Source organism: Pan paniscus, chromosome 1 (assembly GCF_029289425.2).
Source record: "Pan paniscus chromosome 1, NHGRI_mPanPan1-v2.0_pri, whole genome shotgun sequence".
In the NCBI taxonomy this organism is placed as follows: domain Eukaryota; kingdom Metazoa; phylum Chordata; class Mammalia; order Primates; family Hominidae; genus Pan; species Pan paniscus.
In genome coordinates this window covers 63626534-63651648 of record NC_073249.2, presented here as the reverse complement: position 1 = coordinate 63651648, position 25115 = coordinate 63626534, and the positions used below count along the sequence as shown (strand labels likewise).

The 25115-nt window shown below is 34.5% G+C and overlaps 1 protein-coding gene across 4 annotated transcripts in view; it reads left to right on the top strand.

Annotated features, from left to right (window-relative positions):
- Positions 1–25115, top strand: part of HMCN1 (hemicentin 1) — a 462896-nt gene that overhangs the window by 340966 nt on the left and 96815 nt on the right. For all 4 annotated transcript variants that reach the window (XM_003815598.5, XM_063598296.1, XM_063598297.1 and 1 more), the window contains 15 exons: positions 519–664; positions 4646–4796; positions 6333–6527; positions 9307–9420; positions 12388–12575; positions 14054–14150; positions 17438–17599; positions 18378–18491; positions 18604–18806; positions 19093–19174; positions 19306–19437; positions 19771–19920; positions 21923–22082; positions 24297–24421; positions 24649–24832. In XM_003815598.5, the coding sequence (XP_003815646.4) occupies positions 519–664; positions 4646–4796; positions 6333–6527; positions 9307–9420; positions 12388–12575; positions 14054–14150; positions 17438–17599; positions 18378–18491; positions 18604–18806; positions 19093–19174; positions 19306–19437; positions 19771–19920; positions 21923–22082; positions 24297–24421; positions 24649–24832 (2203 nt within the window). The remainder of the gene's footprint in view (positions 1–518; positions 665–4645; positions 4797–6332; positions 6528–9306; positions 9421–12387; positions 12576–14053; positions 14151–17437; positions 17600–18377; positions 18492–18603; positions 18807–19092; positions 19175–19305; positions 19438–19770; positions 19921–21922; positions 22083–24296; positions 24422–24648; positions 24833–25115) is intronic.

The window sequence follows — 25115 nt, the reverse complement described above, 5'->3', positions numbered from 1 at the left end:
GTTAGATGCATATGTTCTAATCAACAGCCCAAGATGAGGTCATTAGTGACTTTGAGCTATTCCAATGTACATTGACCTATAAATAAAAAGCAAAGCTAACACTGCCATTAATGGGACTCATATTTCAGAATTTTGCTTTTGTGTTTGTAAAGGAAGAGTATCTTTCTGATTATCTTTTGTTCTTTGACTTGGTACCCTTAATGACCAATAAGATACATTTTAAGGATCATGTTCAGACTATGTCTGTGGACCTGGAACAAATGAAGCTAACTGTTCTGTAAAGGACATTAGCTTTATTGGCAGTATCACATGATAAAGGGAGAAAGAGATTTCCTGTTCCATCTTGTATTTGAACACTCTTTCGTAAGATGTTAACTTAGATACTTAATGAAAGGTCAGCATAGAATGCCTCTGTTATTTCCTTGTTTTCTTGATAAGTAATCCTCAGTGTGATTTCTGTGGTATTCCATGTATTGAAAATAACCAATGTCTAACTCTTTAATATTTATTTTATGCAGTTCCACCCATAATCAATAAAGGGGACCTTTGGGGGCCAGGTCTTTCCCCTAAAGAAGTGAAGATCAAAGTAAACAACACTCTGACCTTGGAATGTGAAGCGTATGCAATTCCTTCTGCCTCCCTCAGCTGGTACAAGGATGGACAGGCCAGTCACAACTTTTTTCATTTGCTGATGATTTCTTAAAGACTAAAATGGTCAATTGAAAAGAAATAATAAAATAGACACAAGTGACTCAGAGAATCAATGTGATCTTAAAACTAGCAAATGCCATGCTCCTAGAATCTAAAACTTAAAAAAAAAAATCCAACCAACCTGAATGATGTTCAACAATTTTAGCATTATTCCATCGCTGGAAAGTTTGCATAATTATTTTGTAATTGTATTTGTATATTAGCAGTTAATTAATATAAAATTGTAATTGTATATTAGCAGTTGTCTATGAAAATCTGGCCACCCTCCCACTGGAGAAGTTAGGGAAACAGTTCTTTTCATTTTTTTGCTGTTGTTATTTTGCAGTTTTACAGAATAAGTAAACCAGGTAAAGAAGCAACACATAAATGTTGCTATCCCGGGTTAGAATGACAGGTATAACATGGGTACTAAATTTACTAAAGTTACTCAGATATTCTTTAAGTATCTTTAACTCTTTTACAAAAGGTAATGTTTTAAAATATTCCAAGATAAAGACAAAAAGCTAAAAAAGATGATGAAGGGCCTAGTACAGTTAACTGGGAACAGAGAAACTTTAAATAAGAGACAGATCCTTCAATTCTGTGATCTGATTTTCAGACCACATATCCATATTTCTCATTCAACTTATGTTCTTCCATGCATGTTTTAAAAGACATATGTGCTGTTGATCTTAGACCAAAATAGATTTTTAAGCAGCTGTTAACACCGTACTTAATACAGATGTGAAACGGCTAAGCTGCTGTTTGTCCTGTTTTACACATAATCAACCAAATAGTCAAATTCCAGTTGTAGAAGTTCAGATCATAATCATGATTTAAGATGCAGGAAAGATATAGCTTTATTTTTTCAGATTTCAGATGGATTTTGCAATATTGGCAGCTAGAAAAAAAGTCATCTTATAAAATAAGCAAGTTTCATCTGGAAGCCATTGCAAAAGGGAAAATATAGAATTCCCACCATGCTCTGTTTATAGTTTCTTTTCTGACTACAAGCACACTTCATAGTACAATATCAATTCTTTATGAGTTTACTTGGAAACAAATAATCCCTTTCTCCTTTGAAATATTTTAATCTTTTCTAAAGTTGTTTCATTCCTTATAGTTACCACATATGCTCACATGTACATGAACACATACACACATTAAAAACTGGGTAAAGACTAAAAGTGCACAGGAAATGAGGCGTTTTTGTCTTATTTTTGAAAATTTCATTATAAGTTGTTAAATTGCAGCTTCAAGTTCAGGCTTTGAAATTGACCCAATTATGATGCTTTACACTGCTAGGTGTTTTAGGGTTTGCAATTGGTCTCCTAGAATGTGAACAAAAACATACTATTTTAAAATTTATTTTCCATATTCATTCTCCTGTTATTTCAGTCTTCAGATGAGCAACAATAAAGTGAAGTAGTGTTTTCAAGAAAAGAAACACAAAACATATTGACAGACATTAAAAACTGGACAAAGTATTGGCCACAATAAGTTTTGATAGAATCTTGAGTTTTATTTATTCATACCCTGAAGTTTTTCTTTTAGCAAAAAAATTTAAATTATGCTACTTTTATATAAGTGATACAATGTTAATAATGATTAATTGCATTCTGAATTATTTGTTGAACATCTACTATTTGTCAGACACTGTTTTAAATGCAGGGAATACAGCTGTGAAAGAAACAGACACAAATTTCTACTCATGTGAAGTTTAGGAAGGCAAAACTAAACCAAACCAATAAGACATAATGTGTCAGGTGGGGCAGGTATCATGGAGAAAACTCAATATGAGAGAAGGAAACCAAGGGTGGAGAGTGTGATTTCTTACTTGGGGAAGACCTCACTGATAAGGTGACATTTAAACAGAAACCCAAAGTGAAGGAAGCAGACATAAAATAATAGAGGGCAAAATATTCCAAAGTAAAGAGCACAGCAAGGGCAAAGGCCCTGAGGCATTTGGGCTGAAGTGCAGTGACAGATGGGAACAGAAAATGTGAGCAGAAGACTAATGGAGAGCCAGACTATGCTGCCCCTTGTGCCAGTTGGCCTTTATTCTGACGGAAAGCTGACTGGGAAATTTTGAACACAAGAATGACATGACACAATCTGACTTAAGGTTTTAAGCAGATTGCATTTCTTTCTGTACTTGGAGAATAAAGAAAAGGTCCAGCTATGAAGTTATTGCAATGGTTATGGCAATTGCATCTCCACCAAAAGGGCAATGGTTGTTGCTTGGACCAAGGTGGTAGCAGGAGGTGTGGGATGTGTAGGAAGGAGATCAAATATAGGTTCAAGATAAGTGAGAGTAAATAGAGAAGAGGTCTAAGGATTAAGCCTCAGGGTACTCCTGTATTTAAAGGTTGGGGAGCAGGGAGTGTAGTGTCCCAAAAGATAAGTGAAAAAGGTACTTCAAAATGAACACAAGTTAAACTCTGTTAAATGATACTGATCAGGTAAAATAAGTACTTAGAAGTTACCAGCATGAATGTCATTGGTGACCTTGGCAAAGAATTTTTGATCAAGAAGAAACAGTGAAAGTCTGATTGGAACATATCAAGAAATGATGGAAGGAAAAAACTGAAGGAAAGTAATTGGAGTCCACAAGTATAGAAAATATTTTTAAGTCATTTGGCAACAAATGTAGAAATGTAGAGGTGGGCTGCAGCAAGAGAGGTTTTTGTTTTTGTTTTTTTAGGTTGAAATCATCCAGTGGAAAGAAATAAGTTAATGATGATGTAGGTGAGAGAAACACAGTTGCTGGAGGGATGCCCTTGACCAGCAAATTCTCAGAATGGGCAGAAACTGATTTTAACCAGTTAGGGTTTTGCCAGGGGAGTAAAATAAAGGGAGAGGAGGCAAAAGAGTTGAGAGTTTTATACAAGAAACAATTATCATGACAGATCTTCTCTGGGTAAGAAGGGAATAGAAGTCAGGAGGAGACTGAGTGGCAGTGAAAATATTGCAAGGTCAATGGATTGTGGGGCTCCCATGGGATGAAAAAAAAAAAACTTAAAATTAGTAATAATAGAAAACTAGGAAGTGATAGTCACCAAATGAGAGCTTGAAACTGAGATTATGAAGGAGCATAGTTATTGGTAATTATAAGGTCTAGGTATGACTCCTATTTAGTGGATGAGAAAGGGTGAGGGACAAGAAAATTAAAAGAAGGAGATCAAGGAGCTAAGAGAACACAGCATTGGATGATTATCTTTGTGGGCATTGAAATCACCAAGAGTTATGAGAAGAGTATCATTAGAAGGAATGATAGTGAGCCCGGAGCTAAAATTTTCAATGAATGAGGGGGAATTTAGTATAAATGAAAATATTGAGAAGATGGGAAATATTCTATTAGCTATAGGCAACGTTACTGATAAAACACCATAATACGAATATATGTAAGTTAATATCCTATTTTATAGTAATAATTTCAATAAAACATCATAATATAAATATCTTTAGGTTAAAATTTTTTATTTATAAAGTAATGATGTTTCTGAATGAACAAAAGTAATTTAGATCAAATCAGATTATACTAATGTGCTCAATCTTTCATAAAGAAATTCTAACATTTTCTACAAAATTATAAAAGACATGCTTTTTAAATATTACATGAGATCAGTGAAAAAAATTTTTCCAACATGAATAAATTAATATGGTAACTAAGAACACATATTTATCATAAAAATGTATAAATGCATCATGCGCAAATGCCTCGTACAAATGTAAACTGTAACAGCAGCAATTTCAATAAATAAAAATTTGATTAGTCAAAAACAATGAGTTTAATCAAAGTAAATCAATTATTTTGATTAAACTATTGTCATGAATGTTTTGCATACAATTTTATTTTCATTTATTTAAAAAATCACAAAAACTATCAACTGCATGGCCTCTTAGAGGATTCATTATAGCACTTAATGCTAACATTGTTATAATTGAATCACAGCCCCTTAAATCCGATGATCATGTTAATATTGCTGCGAATGGACACACACTTCAAATAAAGGAGGCTCAAATATCAGACACCGGACGATATACTTGTGTAGCATCTAACATTGCAGGTGAAGATGAGTTGGATTTTGATGTGAATATTCAAGGTAATACTAATTGCTTATTGTATATAATGTAATTTATATGATCTTTCAAAGTAAAAGAAAAGAGATTTGACTTATTTTAAACAGTGTTTTTTTCTGTTGACAATAATATAAATTCATGATTGAAAATTTAGACTCGAGAATTAAAGAAGGAAATAATCCCATCATTCAGGATTGCCTCTGTTATTTTTATGTGTTTCCTTCTGATATTTTAAAATGTATACTTCTACAAAGTTGAGGTCACACAATATAGATTTCTCTGTTGCATTAGCATTCCCTTAACTTTATATCATGAAGTTTTAAAAACAGCATTTACATGAAAGGCAGGAAAGTAGTACAGTACAGAATTCAGAGTAATAAAAAATTACCTGTCCACTACTGGGCATATTATCTGGGTGATGAAATAATGTGTACACCAAACCCCCAAAACATGCAATTTACTCATGTAACAAACCAGCACATGTACCCCATAAACATAAAATGAAAGTTGGAATAAATAAATAAATAAATGTAAAAATAAAAACAAGCAAACAACATAACAAAACAGACTTGGAATTGAATGATGATTATGGCTTTTAAAAGCTTTGTGACTTAGTAAAGTTACCTAAATTTTAAGATTGTTTCCTCATTTGTAACATGACTGTCTTGTAGAATTGCAGTGAATACTAAATGAGATAAAGTATATAAAGCTCCTAGCAAAATGATTGAGAAATGATACCTGCCATTATTGTTGTTTATATTGTTACTCTTGATGTTGCTAACTATTCGACATGATTTTTAATAATTATGTCTGTTTCACCAGTTGAATATCCAAAAAATATTTATTTAACCAGACTTCTATTGTTGAATGTCTGGGTTGTTTCTAAGCTTTCACCACTCATAAATAATGCTACACTGAACATCTTTATACATAAAACTTTGGTACATCTTTGATTTTTCATAATTTTCTAAGGGTTGAAATTTTAGGTTAAATGTACTTTTTTCTGTGATAAATTTTATGTTATGCACTCTTTTAATGCTTTTGATGTGCAGGCAAATTGCCTTTCATAAAGTTCATACTTGTCCCCAGAAAAGTATGAAAATGTCCTATTATTTTTGTTAATGGAATTTTTAATCCTGATTGCATAATTTCTTTAGCCTTCTTAGTAAGCCAAATCACTGTGAAATGCTCTCAATTGAACCAGTATTTTTTAATGGTTTCTCAAAATTAGTCTTTCCTGCTGTGTATCATTTAGCAATGCTCCTTCCTGAGAGTGAGCCCCTTTATTGTCTAAGTGCCAGAGCCCTTTAACGGGGAGAGCAAAGCATAAACACAGCATTCTGAGCCTCATATTTCTTGTTCTTCCACTTGACAACCAGCTCCGACTTTCGTCTACTACTTTTTTGGCTAAGGGCTAGAGTTGGTGGTGGCGTCAGTACTTGAAATTATTTCCACATTGTCTAATCTATTGCTTTTACAAATCACTCTGGTGAAAACACAGCCAAGATCTTTGTTTAAGCATTTATATGTGACCAACATTTAATGCCTTTCCTCCATAGTTCCTCCAAGTTTTCAGAAACTCTGGGAAATAGGAAACATGCTAGATACCGGCAGGAATGGTGAAGCCAAAGATGTGATCATCAACAATCCCATTTCTCTTTACTGTGAGACAAATGCTGCTCCCCCTCCTACACTGACATGGTACAAAGATGGCCACCCTCTGACCTCAAGTGATAAAGTTTTGATTTTGCCAGGTAAAGATTGATACCAACAGGGTGAAAAGCTGACTCTCTGCCAAATGTGTTTCCTCTCATGTATTAGACGAATTGAATTGGTTGGGTCTCTGGCTAAGTAATTTAACTGGCAGTTAGACTGCTGAATGCCACTGGCATCCACGTAGCTTCAATCTAGAAGAGTCTTGCTTGAGAATTAGACAATAGGAGAAAATAGCTTAGTAAACTTTTCAGATCTACTACGCATCACTCTATCAACACAAAGTCCTTTGGCTTCCTTGTGCCTCCATTTCTCTTTTAGTGCAATAAGATAATCAGTTTGGTTTATATATATTATTAACATAAATGCTAATATATATTTACAGATCATTACTGCTCAGTTTATTAAATGCACTTATCATAAATAGGGAAGATTATTAGTTTCAAATATTTAAATTGTTATCTGGTTTATTGATTGCAAAGATGTTTAAACTGTTATGGAATAATATTTTCAAGGCTTCTATTTAATTTTAACAAGCATTCAGATGTACAGGGCTTAAGCAATGGGGAAAGGATTCCCTATTTAATAAATGGTGCTGGGAAAACTGGCTAGCCATATGTAGAAAGCTGAAACTGGATCCCTTCCTTACACCTTATACAAAAATCAATTCAAGATGGATTAAAGATTTAAACGTTAGACCTAAAACCATAAAAACCCTAGAAGAAAACCTAGGCATTACCATTCAGGACATAGGCGTGGGCAAGGACTTCATGTCCAAAACACCAAAAGCAATGGCAACAAAAGCCAAAATTGACAAATGAGATCTAATTAAACTAAAGAGCTTCTGCACAGCAAAAGAAACTACCATCAGAGTGAATAGGCAACCTACAACATGGGAGAAAATTTTTGCAACCTACTCATCTGACAAAGGGCTAATATCCAGAATCTACAGTGAACTCAAACAAATTTACAAGAAAAAAACAAACAACCCCATCAAAAAGTGGGCGAAGGACATGAACAGGCACTTCTCAAAAGAAGACATTTATGCAGCCAAAAAACACATGAAAAAATGCTCATCATCACTGGCCATCAGAGAAATGCAAATCAAAACCACAATGAGATACCATCTCACACCAGTTAGAATGGCAATCATTACAAAGTCAGGAAACAACAGGTGCTGGAGAGGATGTGGAGAAATAGGAACACTTTTACACTGTTGGTGGGACTGTAAACTAGTTCAACCATTGTGGAAGTCAGTGTGGCGATTCCTCAGGCATCTAGAACTAGAAATACCATTTGACCCAGCCATCCCATTACTGGGTATATACCCAAATGACTATAAATCATGCTGCTATAAAGACACATGCACACGTATGTTTATTGCGGCATTATTCACAATAGCAAAGACTTGGAACCAACCCAAATGTCCAACAATGATAGACTGGATTAAGAAAATGTGGCACATATACACCATGGAATACTATGCAGCCATAAAAAATGATGAGTTCATATCCTTTGTAGGGACATGGATGAAATTGGAAACCATCATTCTCAGTAAACTATCGCAAGAACAAAAAACCAAACACCGCATATTCTCACTCATAGATGGGAATTGAACAATGAGATCACATGGACACAGGAAGGGGAATATCATACTCTGGGGACTGTGGTGGGGAGGGGGGAGGGGGGAGGGATAGCATTGGGAGATATACCTAATGCTAGATGACGAGTTAGTGGGTGCAGCGCACCAGCATGGCACATGTATACATATGTAACTAACCTGCACAATGTGCACATGTACCCTAAAACTTAAAGTATAAAAAAAAAAAAAAAAAAAAGAAACAGATATACAGGGCTTATCAAAATTCATCAGATTGTACACTTAAGGTCAGTGCAGTAAGTAATTGAATGTAAATTTGACCCCAATTAAATAAAAGAGTATCCTGAAAATAAAAATGAAAAGAGACTAAGTAGATAGGGTAACTCTGTCTAATATGTGATCCTAAATTAGATCTGGGTTTGGGGAAAATGGCTATAAAAAATTATTGCAACAATAATGAAATTTGATTGTGGACTGTGGATTCAATAGTAGTTTTGTTTTGATTTTAAATTTTCTGTTTTTAATCATTGTAACACGGTTATATAAGGGATTATCCTTGTTATGAAATATGGATTTATGAGTATCTTAGGGGTGAAAGGGCACCATGTCTCCAACTTACTCTTCAATGGTTCAGAAAAAGATTATATACATATGGCAGAGAGAGATAAGGCAAATGGAGTGAAATATAAATAATTAGTGAACATGAGTAAAAGTCTTTATATAATTATTGCAACTTTTCTCTAAATTTGAAATTATATCTACATGATGTTTAAAAATATACAGCTATCCTCATAAGAATGTATGTAAAATAGTACACTTTATACTTTTACATCCTTGGATATTGCTTTCTCAAACAAGTACTTGCAGCAAATGGTGTAAACTTCTATTAAAAGTGTTCAAAACTATAAAAGCAAGGAGTCACTATATAGTAACATTCCCTAGGAAATATGATGAAGCACATAGAGTAGCAGTCCCCCTTCTAGGAAAATCTACATGAGCTATTCATTTCTCAGGAGTTCCGATTCATATGTTGGCTCACTTTTTAATAATGCAGTGTTTGTTGTAAAAGTGGTATCTGAGATTAAAACTGAACCATTGGATGAAACAGGAACCTTGAAAGAAAATGTAAGGCAGTCATTAGACCTGAAAATTTGTATCTGTTTATGGCTTGTGTTCACTCTAAGATTAGAGGAGTAAACATAGTGGGATATTATTTTCAGGAGGGCGAGTGTTGCAGATTCCTCGGGCTAAAGTAGAAGATGCTGGGAGATACACATGTGTGGCTGTGAATGAGGCTGGAGAAGATTCCCTTCAGTATGATGTCCGTGTACTCGGTGAGTTTTTCTTTTGTTTATTGTTCATTCTTTTCTTGAAAAGTATTTTTGAGGAACTAATGTTTGCAGGATGTTACACTAAGCGCTTTTGAGACTATAAAGATAACCAGAAACTGATAGTTCTCCCAAGGAGGTAATTATCTTCTACAAATTGACAGCACATTAGTCAGGACTCTTGAAGTATTAAGAAACAAACTGACTTAAATGAAAACAAACAAAAAAAAGAATTCATTGACTTATGAATCAGAAAAGTCCCAAAATAGAGCTGGCTACAGTCATGTCTGACTTCTGTGGTTCAAATGAGGTCAACCAGACTTTACCTCTCTCGACTCTGCTTTTCTTTATTAATGTCACTCTCAGGGAGGGGGATCCCCTTGGATAGCAAGGTGGCCTCTAGCAGCTCTAGGCTTGCATCCTCCTAGTTCCACATTCAGATGAAAGTTTTTTCTCCTAGTATTTACAATTGAAGCCCTAGAATTGAATTTCCGTGGTTTTAATTGGCCAAGTGTGAATCACGTATCCATCCAGAGCCAATCACAGACAGCAAGAGGTTGCAATGTTCTAATTGATAAGGTCTAGTTCATATGTCCAACCTTGAACCAAATCACCATCTGAATGCATGAACAGAGAGTTGAAGAAGTATTTTTCCTGTAAGGGAAAAGATAAGTGACATAACAATTAACATAGATTTTAAAGTTCATGAGAGAGTTACAAGGAAAAGAGATGAGATGACAATTAAAAAATCAATGCTGACATTGTCAAGGACAGTGAAGGAATATCTTGGACCACCTGGCTTAACTTGACCTTGTCAGGTTCACAACTACGCCATATGTCCTGCCTGAGATCAGGTTCGAACCCCAGCTCTAGTTGTGTTTAGCAGCTCTCTCATCAGCAGCTCTCTCATCAGCAGCTCTCTCACACTAGCTCTCTTACACTGTCCCCCTTTATCTTGGCTTTTTGCTCTGCCTCTGTGGCTCCTCTCAGCAGCTGGCTCCCATGCATAGCTCTATGGCTGGCCTGCAAGGCCAGCTCTCTCTTGCAGTGTTAGCAGCTTAACTCTTTCTCTCTGGGGACGAGCTGGTTCCTGCCTGCCTTAAAGGAGCCTGGCTCTCCCTTACAGTGGTCAGTAGTATTACTCTCTCTCTCTGGGCACACGCAAGCCATGTCAAGCCATGCTATGCCATGCCAAACTGAGCCCCGTGCACAGTGTCGCAGAGCAGTTATACCTTCTACAGACAATAGTGGCTCAGAGCCAAGTATGAACTTACACAAACAGGTTATATAACAAGTAGAGTTGTGTGCCTGCGCATCAATCCCACTGAGTCATGCAGGCCTGAATGTCTGCCTCTGCCTATTCCTTGACCAAACACATCCATGTACCTTACAGACCTAAATTTGGAAAGAGTTTAATTTAGGGTGAGTAGAAGGAGTTGATAATATAGGTAGGGAAAGACTGCGATTCAGTGAAATTGAAATGAAACTATGGGATTGGATGGTCAAGGGTAGATGTTCATGCCTCAGGCTGTTATTTTCAATTAGGAAGTCTGCAAGCAAGTTGGAGATGAGTTTAGAAGGTGGAACAAAGCAAGAAAATTAACTGGTCCCCAAATTCTGAGTTAGGGCTGTTTCATGTCTGCTGCTCACCTCCCAGGTGCAGGGAGGGCCACTGAGAACAATTCTGAGTGGTGTAACCCACTAGTAGGGTGTGGCAGCTGGAGCAGGTGGAAGCAAAGAGCTGAGGTGGCAGCCTCTGCATGTCAGTGCCTGAATCTCCTAGCCCTCCTAATGCTTCAGCTCTTGATTGGTTTTCTTGATGTTGGGTGGTGATAGTCTCATTTAATCTAAAACTCAAGTTTATTATTTAGTAATCTGCAGTTCAAATTATACATTTTATATTATCTGAAGTATAATAAAATCAATCACGTAGCTTTGAATGTGAAAGTATGCATTCAAAATAACATTGAAATTCTATTGTGTGCTTTGTGGCATTGAGTATTTTCTTTACAAACTTTCAGTTTAGTTGTTGGAAACCCAGATACCACAAGATAGCATCTACATCAACTTGCAGTCTTTACTGATTGCTAAAGATAAGGTATATTTTTAAAGTGGGGGGAAAATAAGCTTTCAAAACAAAAATGATTATTTTAAAAATCAATTTCTACATTTACCAAAGCAGTCAACATGTGTTCCTAGTTCATTTAACATTTTCATTTTTAAAATTCTATGGGTAACGTGATTTTTCATAACTAATGTGTAGCTGGATTCTATAGTATTGTTTTCAACAAGAATGAACACATGTAGAAAAATCTAGAGTGGGACTTCTCAAACTTTACATACATAAAGATCACCTGAAGAGCTTGTTAAGACACAGATTTATTGGCCCCTTCTCAGAGATGCCTATTGAAATTAGTTGGGGCCCAAGAATTTGCATTTTTAACCAAGCTCGCAGATGATGCTGATGCTGATACCACTGGTGCTGAGGCTGGGAAACACACTTTGAATCACCCAGGCAATTCCATTCCAAATAAGGCCAAATCTGAACATTTCAATTACACTTTAAAAGGTGTAATTTTTCTGTCCCCTCTGGATGACCATATAGACTTAAATATCTATTTATACAGATGCTTCTTATATGTCTGCTTGAAAACTCAGAAGGCATAGTGGGAGGGGCTGAGAGAGAAGTAAAAGATATATTGGAGAAGAATTGAGATTGGGCTAAAGGGGAATGATACTATCTGAGGGATTAGTCTAGCATAAGTGAAGAGAGGGAAGAGAATAAAGCCAAATTCAAATACTGTTTTCACCACCCCAATTTATTAGTATAAAATGTTACCTGGGGATCATAGTTTCTCCTTCAAGTTTTGCTTCTCTATTATTATCCCAAAGTTTTTAAAGCTGTCAGAAAATTAGCATGATTTAGAAAAGACTGTTGCCCATTTTTCTCCCTTTGTTGCAATCCTTTGTTAGTGCCGCCAATTATCAAGGGAGCAAATAGTGATCTCCCCGAAGAGGTCACCGTGCTGGTGAACAAGAGTGCACTGATAGAGTGTTTATCCAGTGGCAGCCCAGCACCAAGGAATTCCTGGCAGAAAGATGGACAGCCCTTGCTAGAAGATGACCATCATAAATTTCTATCTAATGGACGAATTCTGCAGGTAAAAGTAAAGATCTAATTTTAAAAGAGCTATTTGACTTTGTACTTTGTAATAATTGTTTTTGACTTTTAAAAATAATTTTTATTAGCTTGTAAATATTATGTTTGTAAAAATAACCAACCATCAAAGGTATATAAAATAAAATTCTTCTTCCTCATTCTATTCCCACTACCAGAGGTTACCACTGTTGATAGTTTTGTGTGGATTTTTCCAGAAATGTCCTACACACACATACACACACACCTCAATTGACTACAATATGGCCTTTGTGATAAAAATTGTATTATAAACAAATCATTATTGCAGTCCTTTCCATTATATATTTCTGTTGGTAAAATTCTAAATGGTAGGAAGTTCCCTATATATTTAAATTTGTATGTAGGCAAAAGGTTGATAATAATAAAAATTATGAAAATCACATACATATCCTGGATTGTTGTTTACCAATGGTGTGTCCATATTCTTCTTTTCACATGTCCTGAAAGAAAGGCACTTGTAGAAATAATACCAATTCTTTTGTTAGGATACAATTTGATAAATTACTTCTTGAGCAAAATAAATAATATTCTATTGGCTCAAGAATCCAAGCATAACCTTCAGTGTATCCAACATAGGACATATCTCATGGAATTCCTTATTCAAAAGAGAATGAGGTTTATTACTTATAAATAACCTTAAATTTTCAAAGTATCTTCTAAGTATTGTGACTATTTCTATGTGATAATCATATAACCTCTACCAAAATACTTCAATGGTTCTGTGTCCAAGTCCAAAAGATATATAGTTGGATAGAAATTTCTATGTAATAAAATGAAGAAAACATAATTGTTATATTAGCTGCATAAAACAAACCACTCCAAAACTTAATGACTTGAAACAGTAAGCATTTATTTAGCTCACAAGCCTGCTGGTTTGCTAGATGATTCTTCCGGATGTGGCCTTGGCTGGGATCGCACACATATCTGGGGCCTAAGTTGCAATAAACTGTGATGATTCCTCCCCAAGTGATCTCTACCCTCCAGCAGGCTAACCCTGGCTTCCTCACATGGTGCTGGCAGGGTTCCAAAAGCGTGAGCACGAGTGAACAGGCTTCAGTTTTGAAATGACAGTCACTTCCATCACGCTCTGTTGACCAAAGCCAGTCACAAGACCAACACAAATTCTACTTCCTGATGGGAGGGGTGTCAAAGTCACAATGCCAGAGGCAGAGAGAGAGAAATGGGAGAATAATTTGGGACACTTTTTTTCTAGTCAACATACCACAAATATGTATAGAATTACCTCTCCTGATTAAAAATCTTAGTAAATATTTATTTGATTTACCTAATAAAAGCTAGCATCAGCGCTAGTATGTACAACATTTTTTTCTATCTGGTATTAAATAGAAATAATATATATTATTTATTCTAAAAAATAGACAAATATGACAAGTTGCTTTATTCAAAATTTTATTTGGAATTTCTTCATTTTTCCCTTAGATTCTGAATACTCAAATAACAGATATCGGCAGGTATGTGTGTGTTGCTGAGAACACAGCTGGGAGTGCCAAAAAATATTTTAACCTCAATGTTCATGGTAAGAGCTCAGTTCCAAAACCATCTGTTAGGGTATGCTTGGAAAAGCAGAAAATTTCTGTTTTAGATTATGTAGGCTTATTTTGTATTTTTTAACTTAAACAATGTGAGGAGCCTATACTCATTCAATCCCCTCTCTTCTTTCTTTCCACGATGGCTAGTAGGATTTATAAAGCATAAAACTTCCAGGAACACAGTTTTTATATTACTTCAGTCTCTCAAGAGAAAATAACTACTCCTGCATATTTGAAAGGAAAATCAGAATTTAAAATATTAATGATTACAAGTTTATGAAGTTAGAAGCAAATACAGGTCTCCTACTCATAAAAATCTATCCACTAGTCATGATTGGAATTGGTTTCTGTCCTTAAGTGCAGAATTCGTGTTGAGCTATGTCCTCTAGTAACTAATATACTCCCTGGAGAAGAAAAAGTCACTTTGTGGAGTTAAATCCTTTAAAACCACCAGCACACCTAATTCATTCATCAAACTCTTTTAAATACATGCTAGACACTCCATAAATACCCCTTTTTGCTAAAAAAAAAAAAAAAAAAAAAAAAAGTAGTTGAATATCTGCTGCAAAAGAGTAGTTTTATTTTGTGAGATGCTGGTGCTTCCAGAATATTAAATTGGAAATGGTGGATAATCATTATAAAAGATCTCCTTTACATACATAATACACACATAAAATTCTAGCTCATTTTGGAAGTAACTGAAATTTGAAATGTCATGAAAAATTTCTGCCTTCGAAAGGACTTTTATGTAGTATGATAAATATTCTTCTTTGGTGTGATATGTAGTGAGTATTGGTATCTAGCAGTATTTGGTGTTTGTGTAATAGATATTTAAAACACTTTTATCTTTTTAATTCCAGTACTTAGCACAGTGAGTAACACACTGTAGATGCTTAATAAGTGTCTTTGCAGTTTTTTGAGTGGATAAATCTAACCAGAGCAGGAACGCATGTGTTATGAATTCTCAGGAAGAATGAATTAATTAAACAAACATAATCATTGTGAAACCACACATTCTAATCTGTAAAGTGCAGTAAATATTGGAAAATAAAATACTGATTAGTTTTCCTGATTGCTCAAGGCAAAATTCATTTTTCCTTCTCTATGTCAGAAAAGGATCTTGTAAATACCCCAATTGTAGCAGTTCCATATGTTGCCTTGTGTTATCTTCATATATCTGTATCTTTGCCTCTATCCCATAACTTTATTGTAAGTGCTCTAGACAAATGGCCATATCTTACTTATCTTGGTCTCCCTAAACCTAGAATGGTGTCTATAGTTGTGGTAGTTGCTAAATAAATGTTTTCTGCATGTTTATTATATTTTCTTCATAATCGTTGCCTCTTTGCAATGTACAGTAGAAACACCTGAAGTGGGACAGTGACTTGTGAGGAAGTAATCACTAGTGTTTTACCAATAAGGACTGTAGTTCAGAAATGTGTTTCTTCTTTCACCAGTTAATGATATCTTGAGTTCCTGACTACAATCAGGAACTCATTACTTAAATATTAGAAAATTCATTTGAGGGGAAATAATGTAAATTATTTTCATGTAAAACAATACCATTTGTTAGCTCCCTCTACAACTATGCTTGCTTCTTTTGTACTCTTTCAGTCTGTTGGCATCTTAGGTTTTAGCTCTTTTCACTTTCCTTCATGGCCAGCTTAATTTTTATGGAACAGCATTTCAGTCACTTCTCTTAGCCCATATCTTCTCATCACTCTTGCTCAGTAAAAGCTGAGCAACATATAACATATGTTATATGTCCTTGTTGCATATAACAACAAGGACAACAAACTGACTGCTTGAAACCTACCAGGTGCTGTGCCAAATGTTTTATATAGGTTATTTCACTTCATTATCTCAATAACCATATGTGCTTGCTACCATTTTATGCCTCCCCTGGAGGTGAAAAAGGCAAGGTTCGGTGAGATTAAGTAACATGCTCAAAGTTACACAGCTTGCAAATGCTGCACCAGGATTTTAATGTAGGCAGTTTATTCCATAAGTTTTATACCTGCTTCTCTCTAATGCCTCTCACTAAATTCCACATCTGTACGCTACCTGCACTTAGGTAGCTCACCATGGCTGAAGGAAATCTTGAAGGCAGGAATATTGATGTCATCATAAATTCATAGTACCAGCTTGAACTGAGCCCTCCATGCTGATTGCGACTTGTCGTTTTGTCTCCACACTATAGTGATTCTCTTAAACCTTCACACCCTCCTCAAAAATATCAAGTGGCCACTGTCTTGGTCTGCTCAGGCTGCTTTAACACGACCAGAGACTGTGTGGCTTAAAGAATAGAAATTTATTTTCCCAAAGTTCTGGTGGCTGGAAAATCCAAGATCAAGGTGCTGGCAGGGTTTGGTGTCTGGAGAAGGCTGTCCACCTGGCTTGCAGGCACCTGCTTTGTCTTCACATGGCCTGACATAGCCTTTCTTCTGAGCATGCTTGGTGAGAGAGAGCCAGTTCTCTGGTGGCTCTTATTAAGGACACTAATCCTAAGGAATCATTTGACCTTAATTGCTTCCTTGAAAGCCTCATCTTCAAATACAGCCACACTGGGACTTAGGGCTTCAACATATGAATTTGCGGGGACAGAAACATTCAGTTCATAACAGCGCCCTCTCACTTTCTCTCAGTAAATATTAACACTTTCACCTTCTCTTTTGCAGGGAAAAGAGAAAGCATATTCTAGAAATCCACCTCAAATTCCTACCATCAAATTGAGAGTACTGACCACATCTGTTCCTGCCATTTCTTTCTTCCTTCTTGTTAAAATAAGAGAAATGCATTGCTCTACCTTCCAAAGGCCAAAGTCTAACCTGACTCTAGATCCCTGCCCCATTATCTCCTAAAAAATCTCCTCCTGTCTCTTTAATATTGAAATTCTCACTATTATCTCCTTCTCTACAACACTTAAGTAAACATAAAATATTAACAAGATTATTCAAATATACTTAATAAAAAGCACATTAGGTCTCCTTTGTACATTGACAAAATCATCTTAGGAATTGTCGACTATGTTTTACAAATAAAATGCAGAATAATTCTGTCTCTGAAAATTCTAGTGCTCTCTTTCAATTGGGAAAAATAAACTCCAACGTGAGTTTGATGAAGGCATTAGGGAATTGTAAGACAGACAGCTAGATAATGAACAGAATCGTTAACTCAGTCCTTTAGCAGAGTACAGTGGTTGGATTTATATTTAGTAAATGGGAATATATGTTGATAACACCTGCTTTCACTTTTAATATATTTACTATTATAGTTCCTCCAAGTGTCATTGGTCCTAAATCTGAAAATCTTACCGTCGTGGTGAACAATTTCATCTCTTTGACCTGTGAGGTCTCTGGTTTTCCACCTCCTGACCTCAGCTGGCTCAAGAATGAACAGCCCATCAAACTGAACACAAATACTCTCATTGTGCCTGGTAAGGAACTTCTTATTATAAAGCAGGCAAAATTTTCTCATCTTTATTTTAATACAAATGGCATTTCAAATTAGTGTATTTCCAAACTTTTGTCGTGCTTCATTTATTTATTCACAGTAAATGCCTCTCTTTGCCCATTTGTGATCATTAAGGTAAGATTTTGTAGACTTCTCTGATTTTAGTGGGAATGTACAAATAACAAGGTCTCTTTCAAGAAATGATAAAATTTAGAAAGAGAACAGCTTAGAACGGCCTAGTAATACCAAGTGGTAGATGGCAAATAGTACTTTCATTGGATACATCTGCTGGTTGTTTTTAATCCTAAAGTTCCGTAAGGATAGATGATAGACATAGATAGATAGATAGGTAGATAGATAGATAGATGATAGATAGATAGATAGATAGATAGATAGATAGATAGATAGATAGATTAGACACCTCGGCATTGTGGGAAATCTAAACCCAGAAAACACTTAATATATTTTGACCATAGTACAATTACTATTTGCTCACCAGAGCCTGTATCAAACAGTTTTACTGTCCATGTTTGGATGCTGGAGAGAAAAATTCTATGAATCTCTTCCTTTATAAGGAACTAGGTGAATAATAAAGGAAAGATCAAAGAAAACTGATCCAATTATTTTATTTTAAATAGGAAGGCTTCTCTATAAATTTTACTCTAAGGGGAAAGATAAATGTTGCTATTTATCTGATTGGTAAAATAGTTGTTAGAACAACCTGTATACCACTCTACAATTTGCATTCTATTTACCTACAGGTGGTCGAACTCTACAGATTATTCGGGCCAAGGTATCAGATGGTGGTGAATACACTTGTATAGCTATCAATCAAGCTGGCGAAAGCAAGAAAAAGTTTTCCCTGACTGTTTATGGTTCGTTTTTACTCTCTTCATAAAATTCTTTTATTTTAAAACTGGTATTCAATATTTTCTATCTGAGCACCTTAATGAAAAAAAAAATCCTTCTGTTATTTTCTTCCCTCAGTGCCCCCGAGCATTAAAGACCATGACAGTGAATCTCTTTCTGTAGTTAATGTAAGAGAGGGAACTTCTGTGTCTTTGGAGTGTGAGTCGAACGCTGTCCCACCTCCAGTCATCACTTGGTATAAGAATGGGCGGATGATAACAGAGTCTACTCATGTGGAGATTTTAGCTGATGGACAAATGCTACACATTAAGAAAGCTGAGGTGCATCTTTTATTCTTGTTTGAGTGTCATGACACCTTGGTGGGGCGGTGGAAAAGATGCTTGGAAGTTGCATATTCCCTTTTACTACAGTGAAAAATGATTTTCATTAAAAAAATACATAGCCAATGCCATTGACTATTTTTATAAAAAATAGCAAGATTGCAGAAGGCAATTAGAACTGGGGCATTGAGCATACAGATGACTGATGATTTAATCTAAACTCGAACAGTATGATTGGTCATCTATAACTTAATGGAGCACATACAATAGTATCTTTTTCTTTTAGGTATCTGACACAGGCCAGTATGTATGTAGAGCTATAAATGTAGCAGGACGGGATGATAAAAATTTCCACCTCAATGTATATGGTGAGCATTTGCCTCTAATACAACTCTTTTTCCCCCAGATATGCAAATGAAAAAAGTGTTCCAAATTAGCTTAATGAGGACAAATGATTTTCTTCTGTTTTTTTGTTTGTTTGTTTGTTTGTTTTTTACAGTGCCACCCAGTATTGAAGGACCTGAAAGAGAAGTGATTGTGGAGACGATCAGCAGTCCTGTGACATTAACATGTGATGCCACTGGGATCCCACCTCCCACGATAGCATGGTTAAAGAACCACAAGCGCATAGGTAAGGCAACCATGCATTTTTTTTTGTGTGTGTGTGTGTGTTTTCTCTTGCTCTTAATTCACTAGACTTTTAAACTAGCACATTTTAAGTACCATGCTCATAGGGGTGTTTAGTTCAAGAAGGCTAACACACTGAAATACAGATTTACAAAATAGACTCATTGTAAAATGATTAGTCATTTTATAAAGAATTTTTTCTTTTTTAAAAAAGAAAATGGAGAACTTTTAAGAAATACATTTATCACGTAAAGTAAGACATTTTATCATGAATTTTAGAGATGTTAAAGTTTAAAGGTTTTTTTTATGTTTTATTGTGCTTTGTTTCTACCTCTAGAAAATTCTGACTCACTGGAAGTTCATATTTTGTCTGGAGGTAGCAAACTCCAGATTGCCCGGTCTCAGCTTTCAGATAGTGGAAACTATACATGTATTGCTTCAAATATGGAGGGAAAAGCCCAGAAATATTACTTTCTTTCAATTCAAGGTATGTATTGTCCACTATGATCTATCTTCAATTTCTTTGTTATTCCATTTATAGTACAAAATAATCTACATTTAAAGGTATCAGTAGTAATTGATTCAACATATCTTTAGATCATCAAAAACTATCATCAGTTTTCTGTCTTATATTTACGAGTAGATTCTGTTTTCATGGAAATGGACATAAATGTGGAAAAAAGAATAGCGGAAATTTGGTAATCTCTACTTTTTCCAATTTTCCATTTCCACTTCCATTATTATCTTTCTATAGTATATATCTATGGAGTTATACTTATTTTAAACTGGTATAATTCATTTTGATGGTAAGCCTATAGATCTGTTCTTACTTGTATAGATAAGATTTAATTCACAAAGAAGTTGTACTATGATCTGACCGCAGGTAGATTAGGTAAATTTTAATGAATGATGAATCTTATACTATTTTAAGATGATAATAAAGAGTAATTCATCAAATATTTAATTAATGCCTACTATGTTCCAACATAGTATTAAGCATTGCAGGGACAACTTGTTTTCTTTTGATTTTCAGTAAACCTCTGATTATTACATTTGGCTCAGTATTGAAACTGAAATGAAAGTCTAACTTGAAACTCAGTTGAAATACTTTTTCTTCCAATCTTATAGTTATTAGGGAAAGAATTTCTCATAAATTATGAATTCTACTATGAATATTACGTATCTGTTGTGTGCTCTGTCCAAAAAAATACAATTAGAAGAATTAAGTTCACAGGTATCAATGGTCTCTCTGTGATGATTAGTGATGCTTTGGGATTTCAGAAGCTGAAGGAAAAACAGCTAGTCAGAGATTCAATGTCAGAAGTTGCATATTGAATTATGTCTAATGCATTAATAATAACAGATGCTAATCATGAGATAAGTTGTAGGACTAAACATTTTACCAGATTTTTATATACTTTATTATGTCTTAGAACTAGAAATAGTATATGCATATAGGACCTAGTCCAGTGCTTGTCGTATATTAGATACTCATTATAGGATGTCTCTTATTACTAATGTTCTTATTGACTCAACTTCTTTAGTACTCTAAATTGTGCAAAAGTGGTAAAATTATTATTTTCTGAATGACTAAAATTAGATTTATAGAGCTTATTCAGTGATGTGCTGGTAAATGTTTAAGAATTTTCTCTCCAGACAAAAAGACCATGATTCGTAGCCAATTGTTTGCCAGTCTCCATGGTGTAAATATTCCCACCATAATCTAATATATACAAGATTTCAACCTACCAAAGGGATGTTACTGAACATGGAGTGGGGAAAACATGTACAAAATTGGCTTTTGCGACCTGGTGTGAACTACCTTCTGCACATCACTATGATCATATAGAATAGGAATTCAAACATGTTTATATCTGATACCATTGGCAGTATTTTTATTACGCAATATTTCTCAGTGAAATCAAAGTGGAAACCAAAGATGGCTAGAAAAAGAGAATAGAAACTATTGGCTCTTCTGAACTACAACAAACCTATCCATTGTTCAAAATAAATAATAATTAAATTGAATAATGGAGAAAGAAATAACCAACTTAGATAATTTCCTCAGACCTTTATGCCAAGTTTTTATAAGACAGAGTCTATAAGTCTAGTGAATTAAGAGCAAAAGAAAAACACAAAAAATGCACGCTGCCTTACCTATGTGCTTGTGGTTCTTTAACTGTATATCCATTGAGGATTTAATCTAAGAGTGATTTAATTTGGCCAGAAAGGGTGATCATGAGGTAGCTCTATCACTAGCCCCTATGACTAAATAATTATATCAACTTACAAATACACCAGAAATATTGAAGTGTTCCTTTATCTTTGTCATTTAAAAGTAATTCATGAAGATAACAATAGTTTGACCTTGAATCATAATCTACAAAGAATATGAACTAGAAATGTCATATTGTTTTATGACTCTGTTACATTTATTAGAATTTATATCCTGTGTCTTGTTAATGAAATTCCTAATTATTTCTCCAAAGTTCCTCCAAGTGTTGCTGGTGCTGAAATTCCAAGTGATGTCAGTGTCCTTCTAGGAGAAAATGTTGAGCTGGTCTGCAATGCAAATGGCATTCCTACTCCACTTATTCAATGGCTTAAAGATGGAAAGCCCATAGCTAGTGGTGAAACAGAAAGAATCCGGTATGTTTAAAAATAATCTTTCCATTATAAATTGTAAGGCCTTCTACAATGCTTTATGCTTCAAATTTCACATGAATAATAATACCGAATTCCATCCCATTGGAACTTAGCTATCATTATATTCACAAAGAAACAAAAAACTTTTTTTTGAGAACTGGACATAGACATTCTTGTTAGAGAGTCACTCAGAATTGTGTATGTTTCTTATCTGTTAACTCTGTAATGTTAATTAACTCATTAACTTTAACTAACTTTAACTCATTAACTGTAATGTTAACTGTTGGTGATTTTATTCTTGTAATTTCAGAATGATTATACTAAAGCCCATGCCATAAAAATAATTAGTTCTTTCCTGCAAATGCCAAACCAACTTTATCTCACAAATAATTCATCAATAATTCTAGATATGATTTTGTATGCTGAAACCACCAAACTGTGTACATGCTATACTAATTGGCTCCTTTTGAGAAAAGATACAATAATGTCATAACTGTTATAGTGGTTTGTTCAGATGCCATTTTCAGCTGACACTTGTTACCCATGCAACAAACCACATAGAGATGGGCATGCTATCCTGATTGGCTTATTTTGAGAAAAGATACAATAATGTCATAACTCTCATAATGGTTTGTCCAAATCCCATTTTCAGCTGGCACTTGCTACGCATGCCACAAACCACATAGAGATGGAATAATAATGTGGTAAAGACCTCATACTACTTTCAACAACAAATTCCTTTGGAAGGACAATCTGGAATTTGATATTGTACTAGATTACTTCATCACAAAATCCCATTACCTACTCATACCAGATTAATTATATGCATAAGTAGGCATTAACTACATGTATTGTAAACTTTAACATTTTGGACCAATATGTAAATTTAAGGGTTTGGAGTATATTTTCTGGTCAATAAATTGAACATATATATAACTTAAAGAGACAAATGTTATTTTCTTTGTATTCATTGTGTATTAAAATTTCTAGTCTTTCAGAGGATACATTTTAAGTTTTATTTCTCTAGTATGAACATTTTTGAGTAAATAACAAGTATTATTTTTGTTAAATCAGCTGGTATTTGCCATATTCCAGACCAAGTACTACATATTTGATGGTACCTAAAGATTTTATATGGGCTATAAAGATAAGATCTTTTATATATGATATCTTTTATATAAGATAGTATCCGTAGCTAGGAATTTGGAGTCTATCATTCCTTCTCCTACATTAACATTCTAAATTTACTTATTCTTTTATCTTTATTATTCATTCCATAATATGTATAGATTTGTAGGTAGTACAGTTTGTCAGTCAACTACAATAGTTTTTCCAAAGTCAATGTACTACCTTTGTTTGATCATGGCAACTTGCTTTTTGCTTATTAATTTAATTAAACTCATGGAATTAAAAAAATTTTATTTTGAAAAAGAAAAAATACAACTGTATCCCAGATAATAATATAGCTCTCAATAAACATTTAATAACAAGATATAATAGAAATGGAGCTTTTACTTTTGACATAGGGTAATTCTAATGAAACCACTATTGTATAAGTAACTGTAGATGGCAATTTAATCTCTACAAAAAACACAGGAAATTTTGATTTGTAATTAATGGTGTGTGAGGACAACCAATAATGAAATAATCTTAGCTTAGAGATCTTTAATGATCTCATTGTATATTTATCTTTTACTATTATGTAATTCAAAGGAAAAGCTCTATTTAGCAATTTGTAGAAGAAAAATGTTTGCAAAATATAGCCACATGATACCAAATTGTTGTCACAATTTAAATGATCCTATTGTGTTTTTTATTAAGGTATTAAGTTGTTTATAACTATATTAAGTTGCTTATAGCTAGATTTTTATGTGTAATTTTTTCAGTTTCTCATTGTAACAGTCTTCAATTTTCATGACAGAATTTTGTATAACATGCATTTAATTCAAACCTTATATGGATAACTAAGAATATAGTATTCTATCTCAGAGAAAATCATGTCTTTGCCTATGATTTGAATAGAGAAGTATTCCTGATTTTGTTCATTTCCTTTTTTTCTTATAAGGAGGTGGTAGATATAAGACTCGCTACTGTAGAATTTCAGTTGGTTGCTTGAATTTTCCATCACTTTCAGTAGCTGATTTTAATAGGCTTTCATGTACTTAGTGAAATAGATTCAATCTCATCTCAGCCCCTCTGTTATGATCTTTTCCATAGAGTGAGTGCAAATGGCAGCACATTAAACATTTATGGAGCTCTTACATCTGACACGGGGAAATACACATGTGTTGCTACTAATCCCGCTGGAGAAGAAGACCGAATTTTTAACTTGAATGTCTATGGTAAATATGAAATATCCCCCTCTTTTGATGATGCTGCCTTAAGAATCTACCAGTAGAAGTGAAGGCCCAGCAGCAGGTGTCTGGAGCATTTAGTTTTAAATTTGATGCCACCACTATTACCTTTTGGGCTACAATTTTGAAATGAGAGCAATTGTAGTAGAAATTATTTGAACTAGTAATACATAATACATCCCTCTTCCCTCTCTCTCACTTTCTGCACGACATAGTTACACCTACAATTAGGGGTAATAAAGATGAAGCAGAGAAACTAATGACTTTAGTGGATACTTCAATAAATATTGAATGCAGAGCCACAGGGACGCCTCCACCACAGATAAACTGGCTGAAGAATGGACTTCCTCTGCCTCTCTCCTCCCATATCCGGTTACTGGCAGCAGGACAAGTTATCAGGTCAGCTTTTATTGTGTCTGATTTCCTAAACAGATGAAGTAACTGTGATTGTAGACTTTTCCTTCATTTAAACAGTGTTGAAGAAATGTTTTTTTCTAAGCCTTTACAGTTTTTTTCCCTTTAAGTATATTTTTAGTAGAGGAAGGACAACAAATATACAGTTGAGATGATTTTTTATCCTTATTTAAGTGCTTTCATTTTTTAGTAAATGTGTAAAATGGTCTTTTATAGACAGGTTTGTTATCACATATATATTTCCAGGAATTACTGTTTTAGCTAAAAC